Source organism: Desmodus rotundus, chromosome 3 (assembly GCF_022682495.2).
Source record: "Desmodus rotundus isolate HL8 chromosome 3, HLdesRot8A.1, whole genome shotgun sequence".
Classification (NCBI taxonomy): domain Eukaryota; kingdom Metazoa; phylum Chordata; class Mammalia; order Chiroptera; family Phyllostomidae; genus Desmodus; species Desmodus rotundus.
In genome coordinates this window covers 154965471-154980299 of record NC_071389.1, presented here as the reverse complement: position 1 = coordinate 154980299, position 14829 = coordinate 154965471, and the positions used below count along the sequence as shown (strand labels likewise).

General features: G+C 43.0%; 1 protein-coding gene across 1 annotated transcript; it reads left to right on the top strand.

The window, feature by feature from the left end:
* The first annotated feature begins 5010 nt into the window (after window positions 1–5010).
* LOC128780353 (olfactory receptor 8S1) lies at window positions 5011–9260 on the top strand. Its single transcript, XM_053919477.1, has 3 exons — window positions 5011–5084; window positions 6158–7166; window positions 8928–9260. The coding sequence occupies exons 2-3, from the start codon at window positions 6394–6396 to the stop codon at window positions 9088–9090; spliced, it is 936 nt and encodes a 311-aa protein (XP_053775452.1). The 5' UTR covers window positions 5011–5084; window positions 6158–6393; the 3' UTR covers window positions 9091–9260.
* Window positions 9261–14829: the final 5569 nt, after the last annotated feature.

The following is a 14829-nucleotide window of genomic DNA, read 5'->3' as shown; positions in this document are numbered from 1 at the left end:
GTGCATTCTCATACATAGCTGGAACTATAATTTATAAGAATTTTGTCTGTCATTTTACTTATCATAAAATAAAAATTCTACATTTTCAATAATATTGTAGTCTATATTATATTTTATCAGAAACAAAGGTCCGCTTATTTAACAATTTTCCTATTAAACATTTGCAGTGTTTCCCCATTTCACTCAATCATTTATCTAGCAATTGTTTAAAGAGTTCTCCCCTCTTCTTCCCTCCTTTTTTCTGTCTCTTTTCTTTTTTATTTTTTGTGATAAGTTCTCATGGAGTAGAACCAGCCTTGCTGAGGTAATGGTGAAAAGCATAGGCTTGGGTGACAAAAAGAAAGGGCAGCAAGAGCAGGGGTGGCCAGACTATCAGGCCTTTGTCCTGGGGACTTACATAGTTGGCAGCATTGGGGTGAGGGAGTTACATATTGATAGGTGGGTAAAGGTGGTGTCAGCTCCCCCTGTGGAACATGACTACCCACCCCTCCCCACTGATAACCCTGCATGTGATTTCTGTGATTCTGTTCCTGTTCTAGTTGTTTGCCTAGTTTCTGTTCCATTTTTGTTTTTGTTGCTTTAGGTGCAGTTGTTGATAGTTGTGAGTTTGTTGTCATTCTACTGTTCATAGTTTTGATCTTCTTCTTTTTCTTATGTAAATCTCTTTAACATTTCATGTAATAAGGGCTTGGTTATGATGAACTCCTTTAAGTTGACCTTATCTGGGAAGCACTTTATCTGCCCTTCCATTCTAAATAGCTTAGCTGTATAGAGTAATCTTGGATGTAGGTCCTTGCCTTTCATGACTTCAAACAGTTCTTTCCAGCCCCTTTTTCTCTGCAAGATTTCGTTAGAGAAATCAGCTGATAATCTTATGGGAACTCCTTAGTAGGTGACTGTCTCCTTTTCCCTTGCTGCTTTTAAGATTCTCTCCTTTTCTTTAATCTTGAGTAATGTAATTAATGATGTGCCTTGGTGTGTACTTCCTTGGGCCCAACTTCTTTGGGACTCATTGAGCTCCCTGGACTTCCTGGAAGTCTATTTCCTTTGCCAGATTGGGGAATTCTCCTTCATTATGATTTCAAATAAGCTTTTAATTTCTTGCTCTTCCTCTTCTCCTTCTAGCACCCCTATGATTCACATGTGGTAAAGTTTAAAGTTGTCCTGGAGATTCCTAAGGTTCTCCTCATTTTTTTAAATTCCGGAATCTACATTCTGATCCAGTTGAATATTTATTTCTTCCTTCTGCTCCAAACCATTGATGTGAGTCCCAGTTTCCTTCCCTACACTGTTGGTTCCCTGTATTTTTTTCATTAATTCACTTTTCATACCCTTCACTTTTTCCTCTATTTTGCAACCATACTCAAACATTCCTGCGAGCATCTTGATTCCCAGTGTTTTGAACTGTGCATCTGGTATGTTGGCTATCCCTTCATTGTTTAGTTGTATTTTTTCTGGAGCATTGATCTGTTCTTTCTTTGAGCCATATTTTTGGTCTTGGTGTAGCTTTTATGTAGGAAGGGGCAGAGCCTTAGGTGTTCACTGGGTTGGGCTAACCCTCTTTGCTGCGCTGTGACGCTGTCTATGGGAGAGGGGGTCTGAGAAGGAACAATACCGCTTGCTCAGCTCTTGCCTCACTTTCTGTCACTTCCCTAGTTCCCCACAGTTTGTGCCCTTTCAGGTGCTGATTCCCAGGTGTGTGGGTTTGTGTACATTCTAGGACCCTGTGAGCCTCTCCAACAGACTCTCCTGTGAGATTGGGAGTTTCTCCCACCTTCACAAACCCCACATGCTTTTACAACCATAGGTTTTCAGTCTTTAGTTTCCCGTGCTGAAACCCTGGGTCTCGTGGTGTGTCTGGCTCCCCAGTTGTTCCTCCTGCTTATCAATGCAAAAATGTGGAACCACCTGGTCCGCCAGCCCCCACCTCTCCTGCATGGTCATTTGCCTTGCTGGGCATCCTCTGCACCCGGCTTCCAGTCTCTGCCCCTCCTACCAGTCTGCATGAATGTTTCTTTAACTCTTTGGTTGTCAAAATTCCATGCAGTTTGATTTTCTGGCATTCTGCTTGTTTTTTGTTTTTCAATTCATTCCTACTTTCTTTTGGTTGTGTGAGGAAACAAAGCATTTCAACCTATGCCTCCACCTTGGACAGAACTCCTCTCACTGTTCATTGTTCACCTGTGATCTCTGTACCACTGGCTGATAAAAATTGACTTCCAGTCAGCAGTTCTGCAATCATCGGCTCTAGTGCTAGGATGTGGGAGTTTTGGGAACACCCTGCTGATCCTTCTCACTGTAAGGTTCCCTGACCTAGAACACTTGACTCCTCTTCACTCTCCTCTATCCTACTCCTTCTCCAGTACTAGCAGCACCCCATAAGCTCTTTCTACAGAGGAATCCAACCCCAAAAACCACATGGGATGTGACAACTGTGAGAGTCTAAAGCCATCTCTCTACCAAGATAAGCAATGTCTCTCCCCTTGAAAATTCACATATTCTTGTCATGTAAAGCAGTGGGGAAGCAGGTTGCTGCATTTCAACCTGCCTTCTCTGCCTTCTCAGCTCTTCCAGGTCTTCTCTCCCGGGCTCAGACAGGCACAGAGGAAAGGTCAGCAAGTCTACTGCTGAAGCAGAAGACCAACAGAGAAATGAGATCTGTTTCTTCAGCTTCCAGCACTCCATGCTTTTGTGTGTTTTTCCTGGGATCTCATTCATTTGCATTATAAATTTTTATATAGCCAGGGAAGGAGAGAATTGGTGATAACTAAAGGTAGTATCACAGAATCTGCTATCCTTGTCAAAGGTGTCCGATGCCATTATTGGTAGGTATTATCAAATGTAGGGTATCTATGTCATAGGGAATACAAGTTGATTTAGCCACTATGGAAAACAATACAGAAGTTCCTCAAAAAATTAAAAATAATACTATCATATGACCCAGCAATCCCACTTCTCAGTTTATACCCAAAGGAAATAAATACAGGGTATCGAAGATACCCCATGTGGACTCCCATGTTTATTGCAGCATTATTCACAATACCCAAGATATGGAAATAACCTAAGTGCCCATCAACAGAAGAATGGATAAAGCAGATGTGGTACACAATGAATAATGTGGTATACAGTGGAGTACTATTTGGCCATGAGAAAGAAGGACATCCTGCCACTCACAACATGATGGAAACTGACAACATTATGCTAAGTGAGACAAGTCAGCAAAAGACAGGTAATGTGTGGTATCACTTATATGTAGAATCTAAAAAAGGCAAACGCATAAAAACAGACAGTAATTGGTGGTTACGAGCAGATGGGGTGTGGAGAAACAGGGCAGATCATGTTTAAGGGTGAAAACTTGCAATGAGGAGTAACTCCAAGAGCTCCAATGCACAGTTCAATGAATATAGACAACAAAAGTCTACTATAATTATAACACTCACTAAGAGACTAGAACTTAACTACTCTAACTGTGGATGGAAAAGGGGCCCATATACTAACCCTGACAAGTTCAGAGAAGGCCTGCGAGGTGGGCCTTACCAACTCAGAGAACAAAAGTAATCACATGGAATGGTCTGAACATAAACATTTCTAACTAAAGGCAGGTCACAGCAGGTGGTCACATCCTAGGCCTGCAGCTTCCTTACCAAAGGTCAATCTTTGCCCCTAGTGAGCCTGTCTATCGTCCTTTTGCATCTAAAACAACACACCTCTGGAACTTCAGAGTAATCTCTTCTCTAGACCCCTCAGGGCATGACCACAGGCACCAGAGCAGGAGACCACAGAGCCCCTCAGTGTTATCTTGGTCCCACCTACCAGCTTACCTGCTGTGCATGTTAATTATTACCTGTTCTGTATCCACCAACCTAAAAGTATGTGGCTCTCCATTTTGCTTCTTATTCAATCTCTGCCTTGCTTTCTCCTGCCCCCTGAATCTCCTGCCTCCTTACATCACTTCCTTTTACTCTAATCTATAAAATAAGCTGCAAAACTGCCATGCTCTGGAGCATTTTTCTCAATTCACTGAGATATTGCTTCCTGGCAATTGTCATCAGTTTGGCTCAAATAAACTCAAAAAATTCTCTACTGCTTTAGATGTTTCTCACACGGATATAACCACTACAAATGCTAATTATTTAACGTGGTGGAGGTACTGTTACCACTACAATGGCAATCATATTGCAATATATAAATGTTGGATCTGCACAGTTGTAGTCTATGAAAAGAGAACAAGCCAACAGCTAAACCTCTGGAACAGTCAAAGTGGTACTCCAGTTGTCCTTAATGGTATGACTCCCTGCCTGGTGATGCTGCAGGTAGATTCTTTGGTGACTTCCATGGATAATCAAATGAAAATGTGATATCCCGAAAACACACACCACTTAACATATACTTTCTACTTCTGTATATGTTTAAACGTGTCTATAATAAAAAGTGTTTACCACAATTAAAATTTTGTTTTAAAGTTTTTCATCTATTTGGATTTCATTTGAACTGCAATAAATGCATGAATTAATTTTGGATGAAATATTATATTTTCATTTTCTTCTTTTCTCATTAAAATATCTTTAATAACTTTTTCATTTTACATATCTTCAATGTCTTTTTTATTTTATCTTTTATCATTACCATATTTTTATGATCACAAATATAAATATAAAAATAAGAAAATGGGAAGGAAGAGAAGAACAGAGGCAGGGAGGAAGAGAGAAGGGACGGGAGGCAGGCTATGAGAGAGGGAGGGAATTTTAACATTTAGGACTAGAAAACCTTGGAACTCCATATTTCTATCTTTACAAATTATTGGCCACCTTAGGGCCCTGCTCATATGATGCAACCCCCTGAAATAAGACTGATGCTGAGGGAAGAGTTGGCCCTGGAGAACTCATTCAGATTCAGAGCAGGCCCTCTGCCTAAGGGCCTCTCCAGGGACCTCTCTCACTCTCTAGGTCTAGCCAGGATCAAGTCCCTCCGGCCATTGTTACTTGGGCAGCAGAGCCAAAAAGCCTTCCCTTTGCACAGAAAGACTACAGGGACATTTCCCTGTTCAGAAGTTCCATCCCTGTGTCTCCTAAAGGAAGGACAAGGTCAGGGAAGCCACAGCTCTAACCATGTCTGTGGCTTTTGCTCCAGTGTTGGAACAGATGCCATTCAGGCATCCTCCACTGACAGCATCTCTTGTTGGCCTAGGGAGCCCAGGGGAAGAGAAATCTCCTTCTTATTAAAATGGATCCTCTCCAAAGACTGTCCACTCTGGGAACCTGTGAATATGCAGCCATGAATAGAAATTAGATCCTCATTTACCACCCAGCAGGGAGGGCTGACCACTTTGCCTTCCTCTGATCTAGACTAAACCCTATAATGTTCCATTTTACCATATGATCTGTGTGTTCTTTTATCTTTTGTCTTATTTATTTGTTTGTTTATTTGCTTCAGCTTTTACAATCCATGCAAGGCGGAGAATACGCTCCAAGTTTGACTTGGTTTTATACGAATCTCCTGGTACCAACTCAGGGAATAGGCAGTCTTTGCAGACTGTCTCGTTAAGGCCTGAAATTCAGGGCAAATTACAGATTCACACCTACCCTGGGACGGGAAGGCCTTGGAGTGACCTGGTGTGCACAGCCCTTACTTCCATTTTGAGGACTCCTTCATGCCCACCTTTGTGAAACCAGTAAGCACCCCTGTGCACCACTTCTGCTTGGGTTGGCACAGAAGATGAGGAATTTTCTGCTTAGTACCACAAAAGGCCAAGGAAGATCGTTCCGCAATATTTAGCATTTCTAAGTTGAAATGGACTTTAGAAATTGCATGGTTCTCCCGGACTGTTTTCTCTTAATGAATTTGTTTTGTTGGTGGTGTTGTTTTAACTCACACATTTACAGTGGCATGAGAAAGGTCTTGTGCCATCATCAGCTGTCACAATACCACTAACAATCTTTCAAATAATCCTCATGGTCTGTCAGCCAGATGGTCAGCCAAACCTTTACTACTACTCACTCACTAAGCCAGTCAGCCCTCCTGTGGTTTGATCTCAGTTCCTTTTGGAGCCAGAGAAGCTGGAGAAATGACCCTCTCAGTGCTCTGGCATCTGTTACCAACCCCTGTCCTTTCCTTCTCCAGTCGGGATAATCTCTGCTCTCTTCTCTTTCCCTCCTAGGTCTCATTATCTGCACTCTTTCTCCCACCTCTCCACCTTGGCCAATAGGTTACTGCCTTAAGCTGGGAAGGGCTGATGAGGTCCAACAAGGCAGGGCTGCCTTTGCTGCATGATCTCTCCTGGGTCTGCCGTGAAGCTTGACTCACAATGCCTCATCACCAGGCATCTTCTGAGACTGGACCCTTTTGAGCATTCTTTTCCATTTGTGTCCCTCTGAAGGAAAACTTGACTGCTCCATGGAAATTGGCAACATAACCACCGTCACTGCATTTGTTCTCCTAGGACTATCCAACAACCCTCAGATCCAGGCAATACTCTTTGTACTGTTCCTGGTGATTTACCTCCTGACCCTCATGGAGAACCTGCTGATGCTGCTGGTGATCAGAGCTGATTCCCATCTGCACAGCCCCATGTACTTCTTCCTGAGTCACCTCTCCTTCCTCGATGCTTTCTATTCCTCAATCATTGTGCCTAAACTGCTCGAGAACCTTCTTTCCAAGTGGAAGACTATCACCCTTCCTGAGTGTTTCACCCAGATTTCCTTGGTCATATTTTCTGGAGCCACTGAAGCGTGCCTCCTTGCAGTCATGGCCTATGACCGGTTCCAGGCTGTGTGCCACCTACTGTTGTACATGGTGGCTATGAACAGGAAAGTATGTATTGGCCTGGTGGGAGCATACTGGGCCATAGGAGTGGGGACTGGCCTAGTAAACACCTTTCTCCTGGCTCAGCAGCACTTCTGTGGCCCCAACCTCATCAGCAGTTGTTTCTGTGAGCTTCCTCCAGTGCTCCTGTTGGCCTGTTCTGACTCCTACATTAGCAATGCCGCCATCCTGACAACCTTGGTGTTCCTGGGCTTTGGCACCCTTGTCCTATTGCTGGGTTCCTACACCCGCATCATCATGACAGCCCTGGGCATCAACACTACCTCGGGTCGAAGCAAAATCTTCTCCACTTGCTCTTCTCATGTTCTTGTGGTCATCATATTTTATGGTTCAGGAATATTCAGGTATGTCATACTATACCTCCTGAAAGTAAATATAGGATATTTCTTACCCTCAGTGGCCTTCATCTGTAGAACAGAACATTGCAAAGTACCAGGATAATACTCAAGATGGAATTCAGGAAGCTACGTTCTAGTTTTGGCTCCACTGTAGACTAACTGTGAATTAGAAAAAATCCCTTTTCTTTTTCAGACCTCAGTGGGCTACTCTAAAAAATGAGCTTATACAAGAACTAAAATTGTTCCTACTTTCATTAACCTATGATTTGGGAGTTCTCGTAAAGGAAATCAGGAAACCTTGTTTAAAGTTCAGTAGATATTTATTCAGTGCAAGACGAAAAATAAAACATATTCTTGAAATAGATCTCATCTTTTCTGTGGGAAGATGATGTCTCCAAAGCCTATTTATGCTATAACTATCTATTAGGCACCTGCAAGACACCAGCTGCTTTACATGATCAATCTTAGTATGTATCATGCTACAAGAGAAATATTAACCCCACTTTCAAGTAAGGAACCTGACTTTCAGGAATAACAGGCAATTTCTAGAAGGTCCCAGAACAAGCCAATAATGGAGTCATAATTTAAAATAAGTCTCACTGACCTCAAACCTCATGCTGTTCTCTACCATGCTTCTCTCAAACATAAACAACTACAGCTGATGAGTTCTCGCTTACTAGGAGACACAATAATTATGGTGTGTGCTCTCCATTAGTAAAATAGGGGTGGACTTGCACAAATTGTTCCATGTTTCTCTCACCTGCTTGAGACTTGGAGCAAAGCCATGGCTGGAAGAGGATGGTAAAGAATGGTCTGGGAGAGCTCACCTGAGCCTGTGAATAATTGTCATCATCTCTCTATCTCCGTTTCCTCGTATGCCATTGGGGGACAATAGAATTTCTCCTACCTACCTCACAAAAATTATTTTTGGGAGAAATAAATTAGAGAATGAAAAATCACAGTAAAACAAATACCTTTTCAACCAAACACACCAGCACCCACAGAGAACATTTCAATGACGATGGTACCACTGTTTAAAAAATAATAATAATAATAATGCTTCTTTGGGAAATACTGTCACTGGCATTCAACATGATGCATCCAAAATTTTAGCCTTATTATTTTGGATTCATGGATTGCACTTAACACACTTTTATACTTCCCATTATTTAAGAAGCATGCTTCCTTTCTGAGTCAGAGAAAAAGGCACCTTAAGATAAATGTTTGTTGCACTAAGCATTATAAAACTAATGTGCTATGACTCTGAGGGTAGCTCCCAGACTTTGGAATGTTGAGAACAATGACAGCTTTATTGAACTAAGCATACAGTTTTGTAAGGAACAATGATCACAAGTTGAGAAGATGTAGTTGTATACATTGGGAAAAGAAGATAAAAATTCCTCATATTATTCATAGCTAATACAGAAACATGCTTTGAAGAGTATGAAGTGCTGGGGAGATGCATGGAATTATTATTAGTTCTGCTTGCACCTGCAGCACTTAATCTGCCTGAAAACTAACTTTTCCCCAGTGCAGCTTCTGTAATATTCTGCATAAGATCATGCATGTTTGGAGGCCTTTGAAGGCAGAGATGCCTGACTTCTCACTGACCACAGAGTCATTTCCACGTGCTGCTACCAGTGATATTCGGCTCAGCCCTGAGGACCCTCTTTGCAGATTCTCCAAGATAGGATGGACAGCAGCTGCCAACAGTGCTGTGGCCATTGTCCTGAGCCTAGTTTATCCCTTTGTGCAATTACCTTCCAGGTACATGACTCCAGCATCTGGCTCAGTCCTGGAGCAAGTGCTCTCTGTGCAGTACAGTGTGGTGACCCCTCTGTTAAACCCCCTCATCTACAGTCTGAAGAACCAGGAGGTGAAGGCAGCTCTCAGGAGGGTGCTGGCCAGGAAGCCCAGAATGACCTTCTAACCTGGCCTCCACTGCCTCACCAGGAGGAAGTTACAGGAAAGAAGAGGACGTCAGAAGAGCTGTCACCATGCAGCTATCTCAGCACTCATTCTTTTCCAAAACAGAAGCCTTAGTTCTTCTGACTCCAGTCAAGTCAGATTTCCAGTCAAGCTTCCATAGACCAGATGACATCCATCCACAGGGGGCCCAGTCACCACCCATGAAAATTGGTACAGCTTCACTGGCCATTTCTACAACCATTGCTCATTCCTTGTCCTTTCTACCTTTCCTCTTTCTTCCTCCTCCTCACTCTTTTACTTTTGTCTATGCACAAAGTGTAAACCGACCTATCTCACCACTAGCAAATATTCTACTGCATTCTGGGGGAGCCCCTTTTGGTACTGTGAAACCCAATTTCCCCTTTGTTCCCTTCCCAATATATTCCTGGAAAGATTTACAGCTCCATAATAACATAGAAAGAAATAACATAAGTGTGTCTCCTCGTATCTTTGTTCTTGACAAGTCACATGTAAAGCAAAGCCTAGCAAGTTCCGCTAAAAAGGGCCTGTGCACAGACTAACGTGGACTCACTCCCTCTGAGCGCCAGCACAGGAGCAGCAGATTGAAAGGCACCAAAGGCACACAGGGAGAGAATGAAGTGTCCAGCATCATGGCAAGAACTGGGGAGCAGCTTTCTCCCAGACAAAATGCTGTCAGAGGCCACTGTTCCTTTTCTGAATGCTCCCACCCTCCCCCCAACAGGGCTAGAGAACAAACTGGCAGGTGCCATATCTGAGTCTCTATCAGGCTGCTTCACACTATTTGCCTTACCCTGGTGATTTCCTGAGATTCTGCCCAACCCAACTTTTCAACCCACCAAAGCTGTTTCATACAAGTGCCTTTTCTTGGCTCATGCTTCAGATATTCCTAAATTCTCTCAAATAACCAGCATCTGGCCTCAGCTTGCCCCATGCCTATTGCTAAGTGGCCCCAGGACCAGCACTAAATCAGCCAGCCTTGGTTCACACCTTGGACTTATTTGGACACCTCCAAATCTGGCACAAGTAGCAGTTAACTGCAGATCATTCTGTAGCTTATGCCAGGTGGCTCCAGTCAGAACACAGGTGGTGGCTGACCTTTGCCTGCACCTCTCAGGAGGCACCAGAGCCTGCACACCCAGTGGAAAGCCACAACCACAGTGCAGCACCACCACCCTGCCACCTCCATAAGCAACCGCTCAAGGGGCAGAATCAGTGAGCACACTCAAGGGGCAGACTGAGCTCTCTGCTGAAGTAAGTCCTGCTCTGTGGAGTGAGTCCCTGCATAGCAGATCCTCCACAGTGGTCGAAGGTTGGTGATCTGTGGTCACAGTCAATCCTTGCAGCTGACTGGCCTGGGTAAATCCCTCCCATTGAACTGCCAATACCAATTAAGGCTCAACTACAGGAGGAGGGTGTACACAGCCCACACAATGGGTACACCTCCACCCACTGGACACTATGGGTTGTAGGGTAGGCTGTACCACTGGATCCTATACGACACTTACTACATTAGGCTATTTTACCAAACCAGAGAGTCATCGCAACTCTACATAATACATAGAAACAAACACAGGGAGGTGGCCAAAGTCAGGACACAAAGAAACCTGGCCCAAGTGAAAGAAGAGTTCAAAACTCCAGAAGAAGAACGAAACAAAATGGAGACAAGCAATCTACTAGATACAAGGTTCAAAACACTGGTTATAAGGATGCTCAATGAACATAGGGGAACAGCAGGTGAAATTAGAACTTCAACAGCAAAACACAGGGCATGGAAACCATAAAAAAAACCAGTCAGAAATGAAGGATACACTAACTGAAAGAAAGAACAATTTATAGGGAATCAACAGAAGGGTACATGAAGTCGAGTACCAAGTAGTGATTTAGAATATAAGGAGGCAAGAAATACCCAGGTAGAACAACAAGAAGAAAAAAATGAGGAGAGTGAAAGCAGCCCCTGGGACAACTTTGAGCTTACCAATATTTGCTTCATGAGAGTGCCAAAAGGAGAAGAGAGCAAGAAACTGGAAACCTATTTGAAAAAATAACGACAGCAAACTTCCCTAACTTGGTGAAGAAAATAGACATACAAGTCCAGGAATCTCAAAGAGTCTCAAACAAGATGAACCCAAAAAGGCCCACACCAAGACACATCATAATCAAAATGCCAAAGGATAAAGACAAAGAGAGAATCTTAAAAGCAGCAAGAGAAAACACCATTAGTTACCACAAGGGAGCTCCCATAAGACTGTCAGCTGATTTCTCAAAAGAAACTTTTCAGGCAAGGAGGGATTGGCAAGAGATGTTCAAGGTGATGAAGAGCAAGGACCTACAGCCAAGATTACCCTACCCAGCAAACCTGTCATTTAGATCAAAGGACAGAAAAAAGACTCCCCAGACAAGAAAAAACTAAAGGATATTATCATCACCAAAGCAGTATTATGTGAAATGTTAAAGAGTCTCCTTTAAGAAGATGAAAAAAATGAGCAATAAAATGGCAATAAATACACTTCTATCAATAATTGAATCTAAAAAAAAAATAAATGAACAAGCAGCACAGAAACAGAATCACAGATACAGAGAATGTTTTGACAGTTGACAGATGGGAGGAGTGTCAGTGTGATGGGAGAAAATGGTCAAGGGATTAAGAAGTACAAATGGGACCTCTGGCCAATGGAGGCATAGGAAGATGCACTTTACCTCCTCGCACAACCAAGAAGGCCAACAACAAATTTAAAAACAATAAATACCCAGAACTACCAGAAAATTGAACTGTATGGAAGTCTGACAACCAAGGAGTTAAAGAAGAAACATTCATGGAGACCCGTAGGAGGGCTGGAGATGGGCATCCTGGGGTGGAGAGGACTAGTGGTTAGGTGGTGGCTTGAGTACTGGGCACGGCAGCAGCTGGCAGACCAGGTGAGTCAGTGGCTGGTGGAGCAGGCTGTCCCACATTTGTATGTAGATAAACTGGGAGGAGCAACTGGGGAGCAAGACAAACTGTGCCACCCAGGATTCTAGCGTGGGAAATAAAGTCTCAAAACCTCTGAAACAACCTGTGAGGGGTTGAGGAGGTGGGAGAAACTCCCACCCTCAAAGGAGAGTTCCTTGGAGAGACCACAGAGTCCTAGAACATACACAAAAACATCTACCCAGGAATCAGCACCAGAAGGGCCTAATTTGCTTGTGGGTAGTGGAGGAAGTGACTGAAAGCTGGCTGGAGAGCTAAGCAAGTGGCATTGTTCCCTCTTGGGCCCCGCCCCCACATGCAGCACCATAGTCAAGCAACCTGGGTTGTCCTGCCCATCTTTTAGTAAAATACCTAAGGCTCCACCCCTTGCTAGGTAACAGGAACACGGAGACAAAAAATTATGTCCCAAAGGAAAGAACAGATCAAAGCACCAGGTAAAATACAACTAAGCAACGAAGAGATAGCCAACCTACCAGATACACAGTTCAAAACACTGGTAATCAGGATGCTCAAAGAAATGGTTGAGTATGGTTGTAAAATAGAGGAGAAAGTGAAGGCTATGAAAAGTGAAATAAAGGAAAATTTACAGGGAACCAACAGTAAAGGGAAGGAAACAAGGACTGAAATCAATGGTGTGGACCAGAAAGAAGAAATAAACATTCGACCGGAACAGAATGAAGAAATAAGAATTCATAAAAATGAGGAGAGGCTGAGGAACGTCCGGGACAACTTTAAACATTCCTACATCCAAATCATAGGGGTGCCAGAAGGAGAAGAGGAAGAGGGAGTAATTGAAAACTTATTAGAACAAATAGTGAAGGAGAACTTCCCCAATCTGCCAAAGGAAATAGACTTCCAGGAAGTCCAGGAAGGTCCAAGAGTCCCATAGAAGTTGGACCCAAGGAAGCACACACCAAGGCATATCATAATTACATTACCCAAGATTAAAGAGAAGGAGAGGATCTTAAAAGCAGGAGGAGAAAATGGGACAGTTACCTACAAAGGAGTTCCCATAAGACTATCAGCTGACTTCTCTAAGGAAACCTCACAGGCAAGAAGGGACTGGAAAGAAGTATTCAAAGTCATGAAAGACAAGGGCCTACATACAAGATGATTCTATCCAGCAAAGCTATCACTTAGAATGGAAGGGCAGATAAAGTGCTTCCCAGATAAGATCAAGTTAAAGAAGTTCATCACCACCAAGCCCTTATTATTTGGAATGTCAAAGGGACTATCTAAGAAAAAGAAGATCAAAAATATGAACAGTAAAATAACAACAAACTCACAACTATCAACAATTGAACCTAGAAAAACAAAACCAAAAACGAACGAAGCAAACAACTAGTAGAAGAACAGGTTCACAGAAATAGAGATCACAAGGAAAGTTATCATGGGGAGGGGGGGAATGGGGGAAAAGGTACAGGGAATAAAAAACATAAAGGGTAGGTACAAAATAGATGGGGGGAGGGTAAGAATAGTATGGGAAATGGACAAGCCAAAGAACTTATAGGTATGACCCATGGACATGAACTAAGGTGGGGGAATGATGATGGGAGATGACTACAGGGTGGAGGGGAATAAAGGGGAAGAGAAAAATGAGACAACTGTAATAGCATAATCAATAAAATATATTTTAAAACAAGAAATACAAATTGGTTGTTACAGAATAATCATGGGGATGCAAAGTACAGCATAGGGAATGAAGTAGTCAAAAAATATATATGCATGGCCCATGGGTATGGACAACTGTGTGGGGATTGCCTGAAGTAGTGAGGGGATCTGGTTGGAGGGAGGCAAAGGGGGGAAAGTTAGGACAACTGTAATAGAATAAACAATAAAATATAATTTAAGTTAAAAATAATAATAGGTGTAAAAAAGTAAATTAAAGAATAATAAAGTAAAGCCTAGTATATGACGAATCCTCAATAAGTATTTGTTGACAAATTAAGGAATGAATGATGAGTCTGTCTTAAGAGTCTTTTCTCTTAGATGATCCTAGAAAATGGGAGAAGTTTAGAAATACCCTTTTCTAACATGTAACTCTTGACAGCAAAGCCCCTATCTAATAGCTTTTGTATCCCCATTGTCTAGAATAGTCCTGTCACCTAGAATGGACAGGACAGCATAATGAAAATCCCAGAACCCAGTGGTGAGGCTGACCACCGCCCAGGACCTCAGACACTGAGAAGGACCACATTAGAAAGGTAAGAGGAGCTACTACCCTTCGACCACAGCACCCCTCCACCAGGCCAAACAGCGCCACACCAAGAGGGCCCCTCAGGCACTACTGTTTCTCCAGTGGGAAAAAGAACACCCATGGTTGACATCTAGCTCACCCAGGGTGTGGCACCCTTCCTGAGAGGCCCACTCAGGTCTCACCTCACAGGGCTAACTGGGAGAATTTGAGGCCCTTAACCACTTGGTATCAGACAAAAACAGAGGAGGAACAGGTGAAACCATATATGTACTCACATATTGTTAGAAATTTGAAAGCCTGAAACTCCTAAGTGTTCTTGAGAGCATGAAACAGTAAGAACCTATGCCTCTGGTGGTGGGGATGTCAATTGGGGTAACTACATGGGCCTGAGACTGCCACCCCACAAGTGGGTCAGGTCATTATAGCTTTATCAGCCTGGCATGGGCAAAACTACTTAGGCACATAAAATATCTTCTCTGTTGACTGGCTCCTTTGATCATCACAACTTGTAACGCTGGTGTTGATATTCCCCAGCTCATGTGGGTGGAGGAAAA

Coding starts and splice junctions, on each gene's coding strand:
- LOC128780353 (XM_053919477.1), top strand. CDS start 6,394: ATGGAAATTGGCAACATAACCACCGTCACTGCATTTGTTCTCCTAGGA. Junction 7,167..8,927: donor TATGGTTCAGGAATATTCAG/GTATGTCATACT, acceptor ATTACCTTCCAG/GTACATGACTCCAGCATCTG.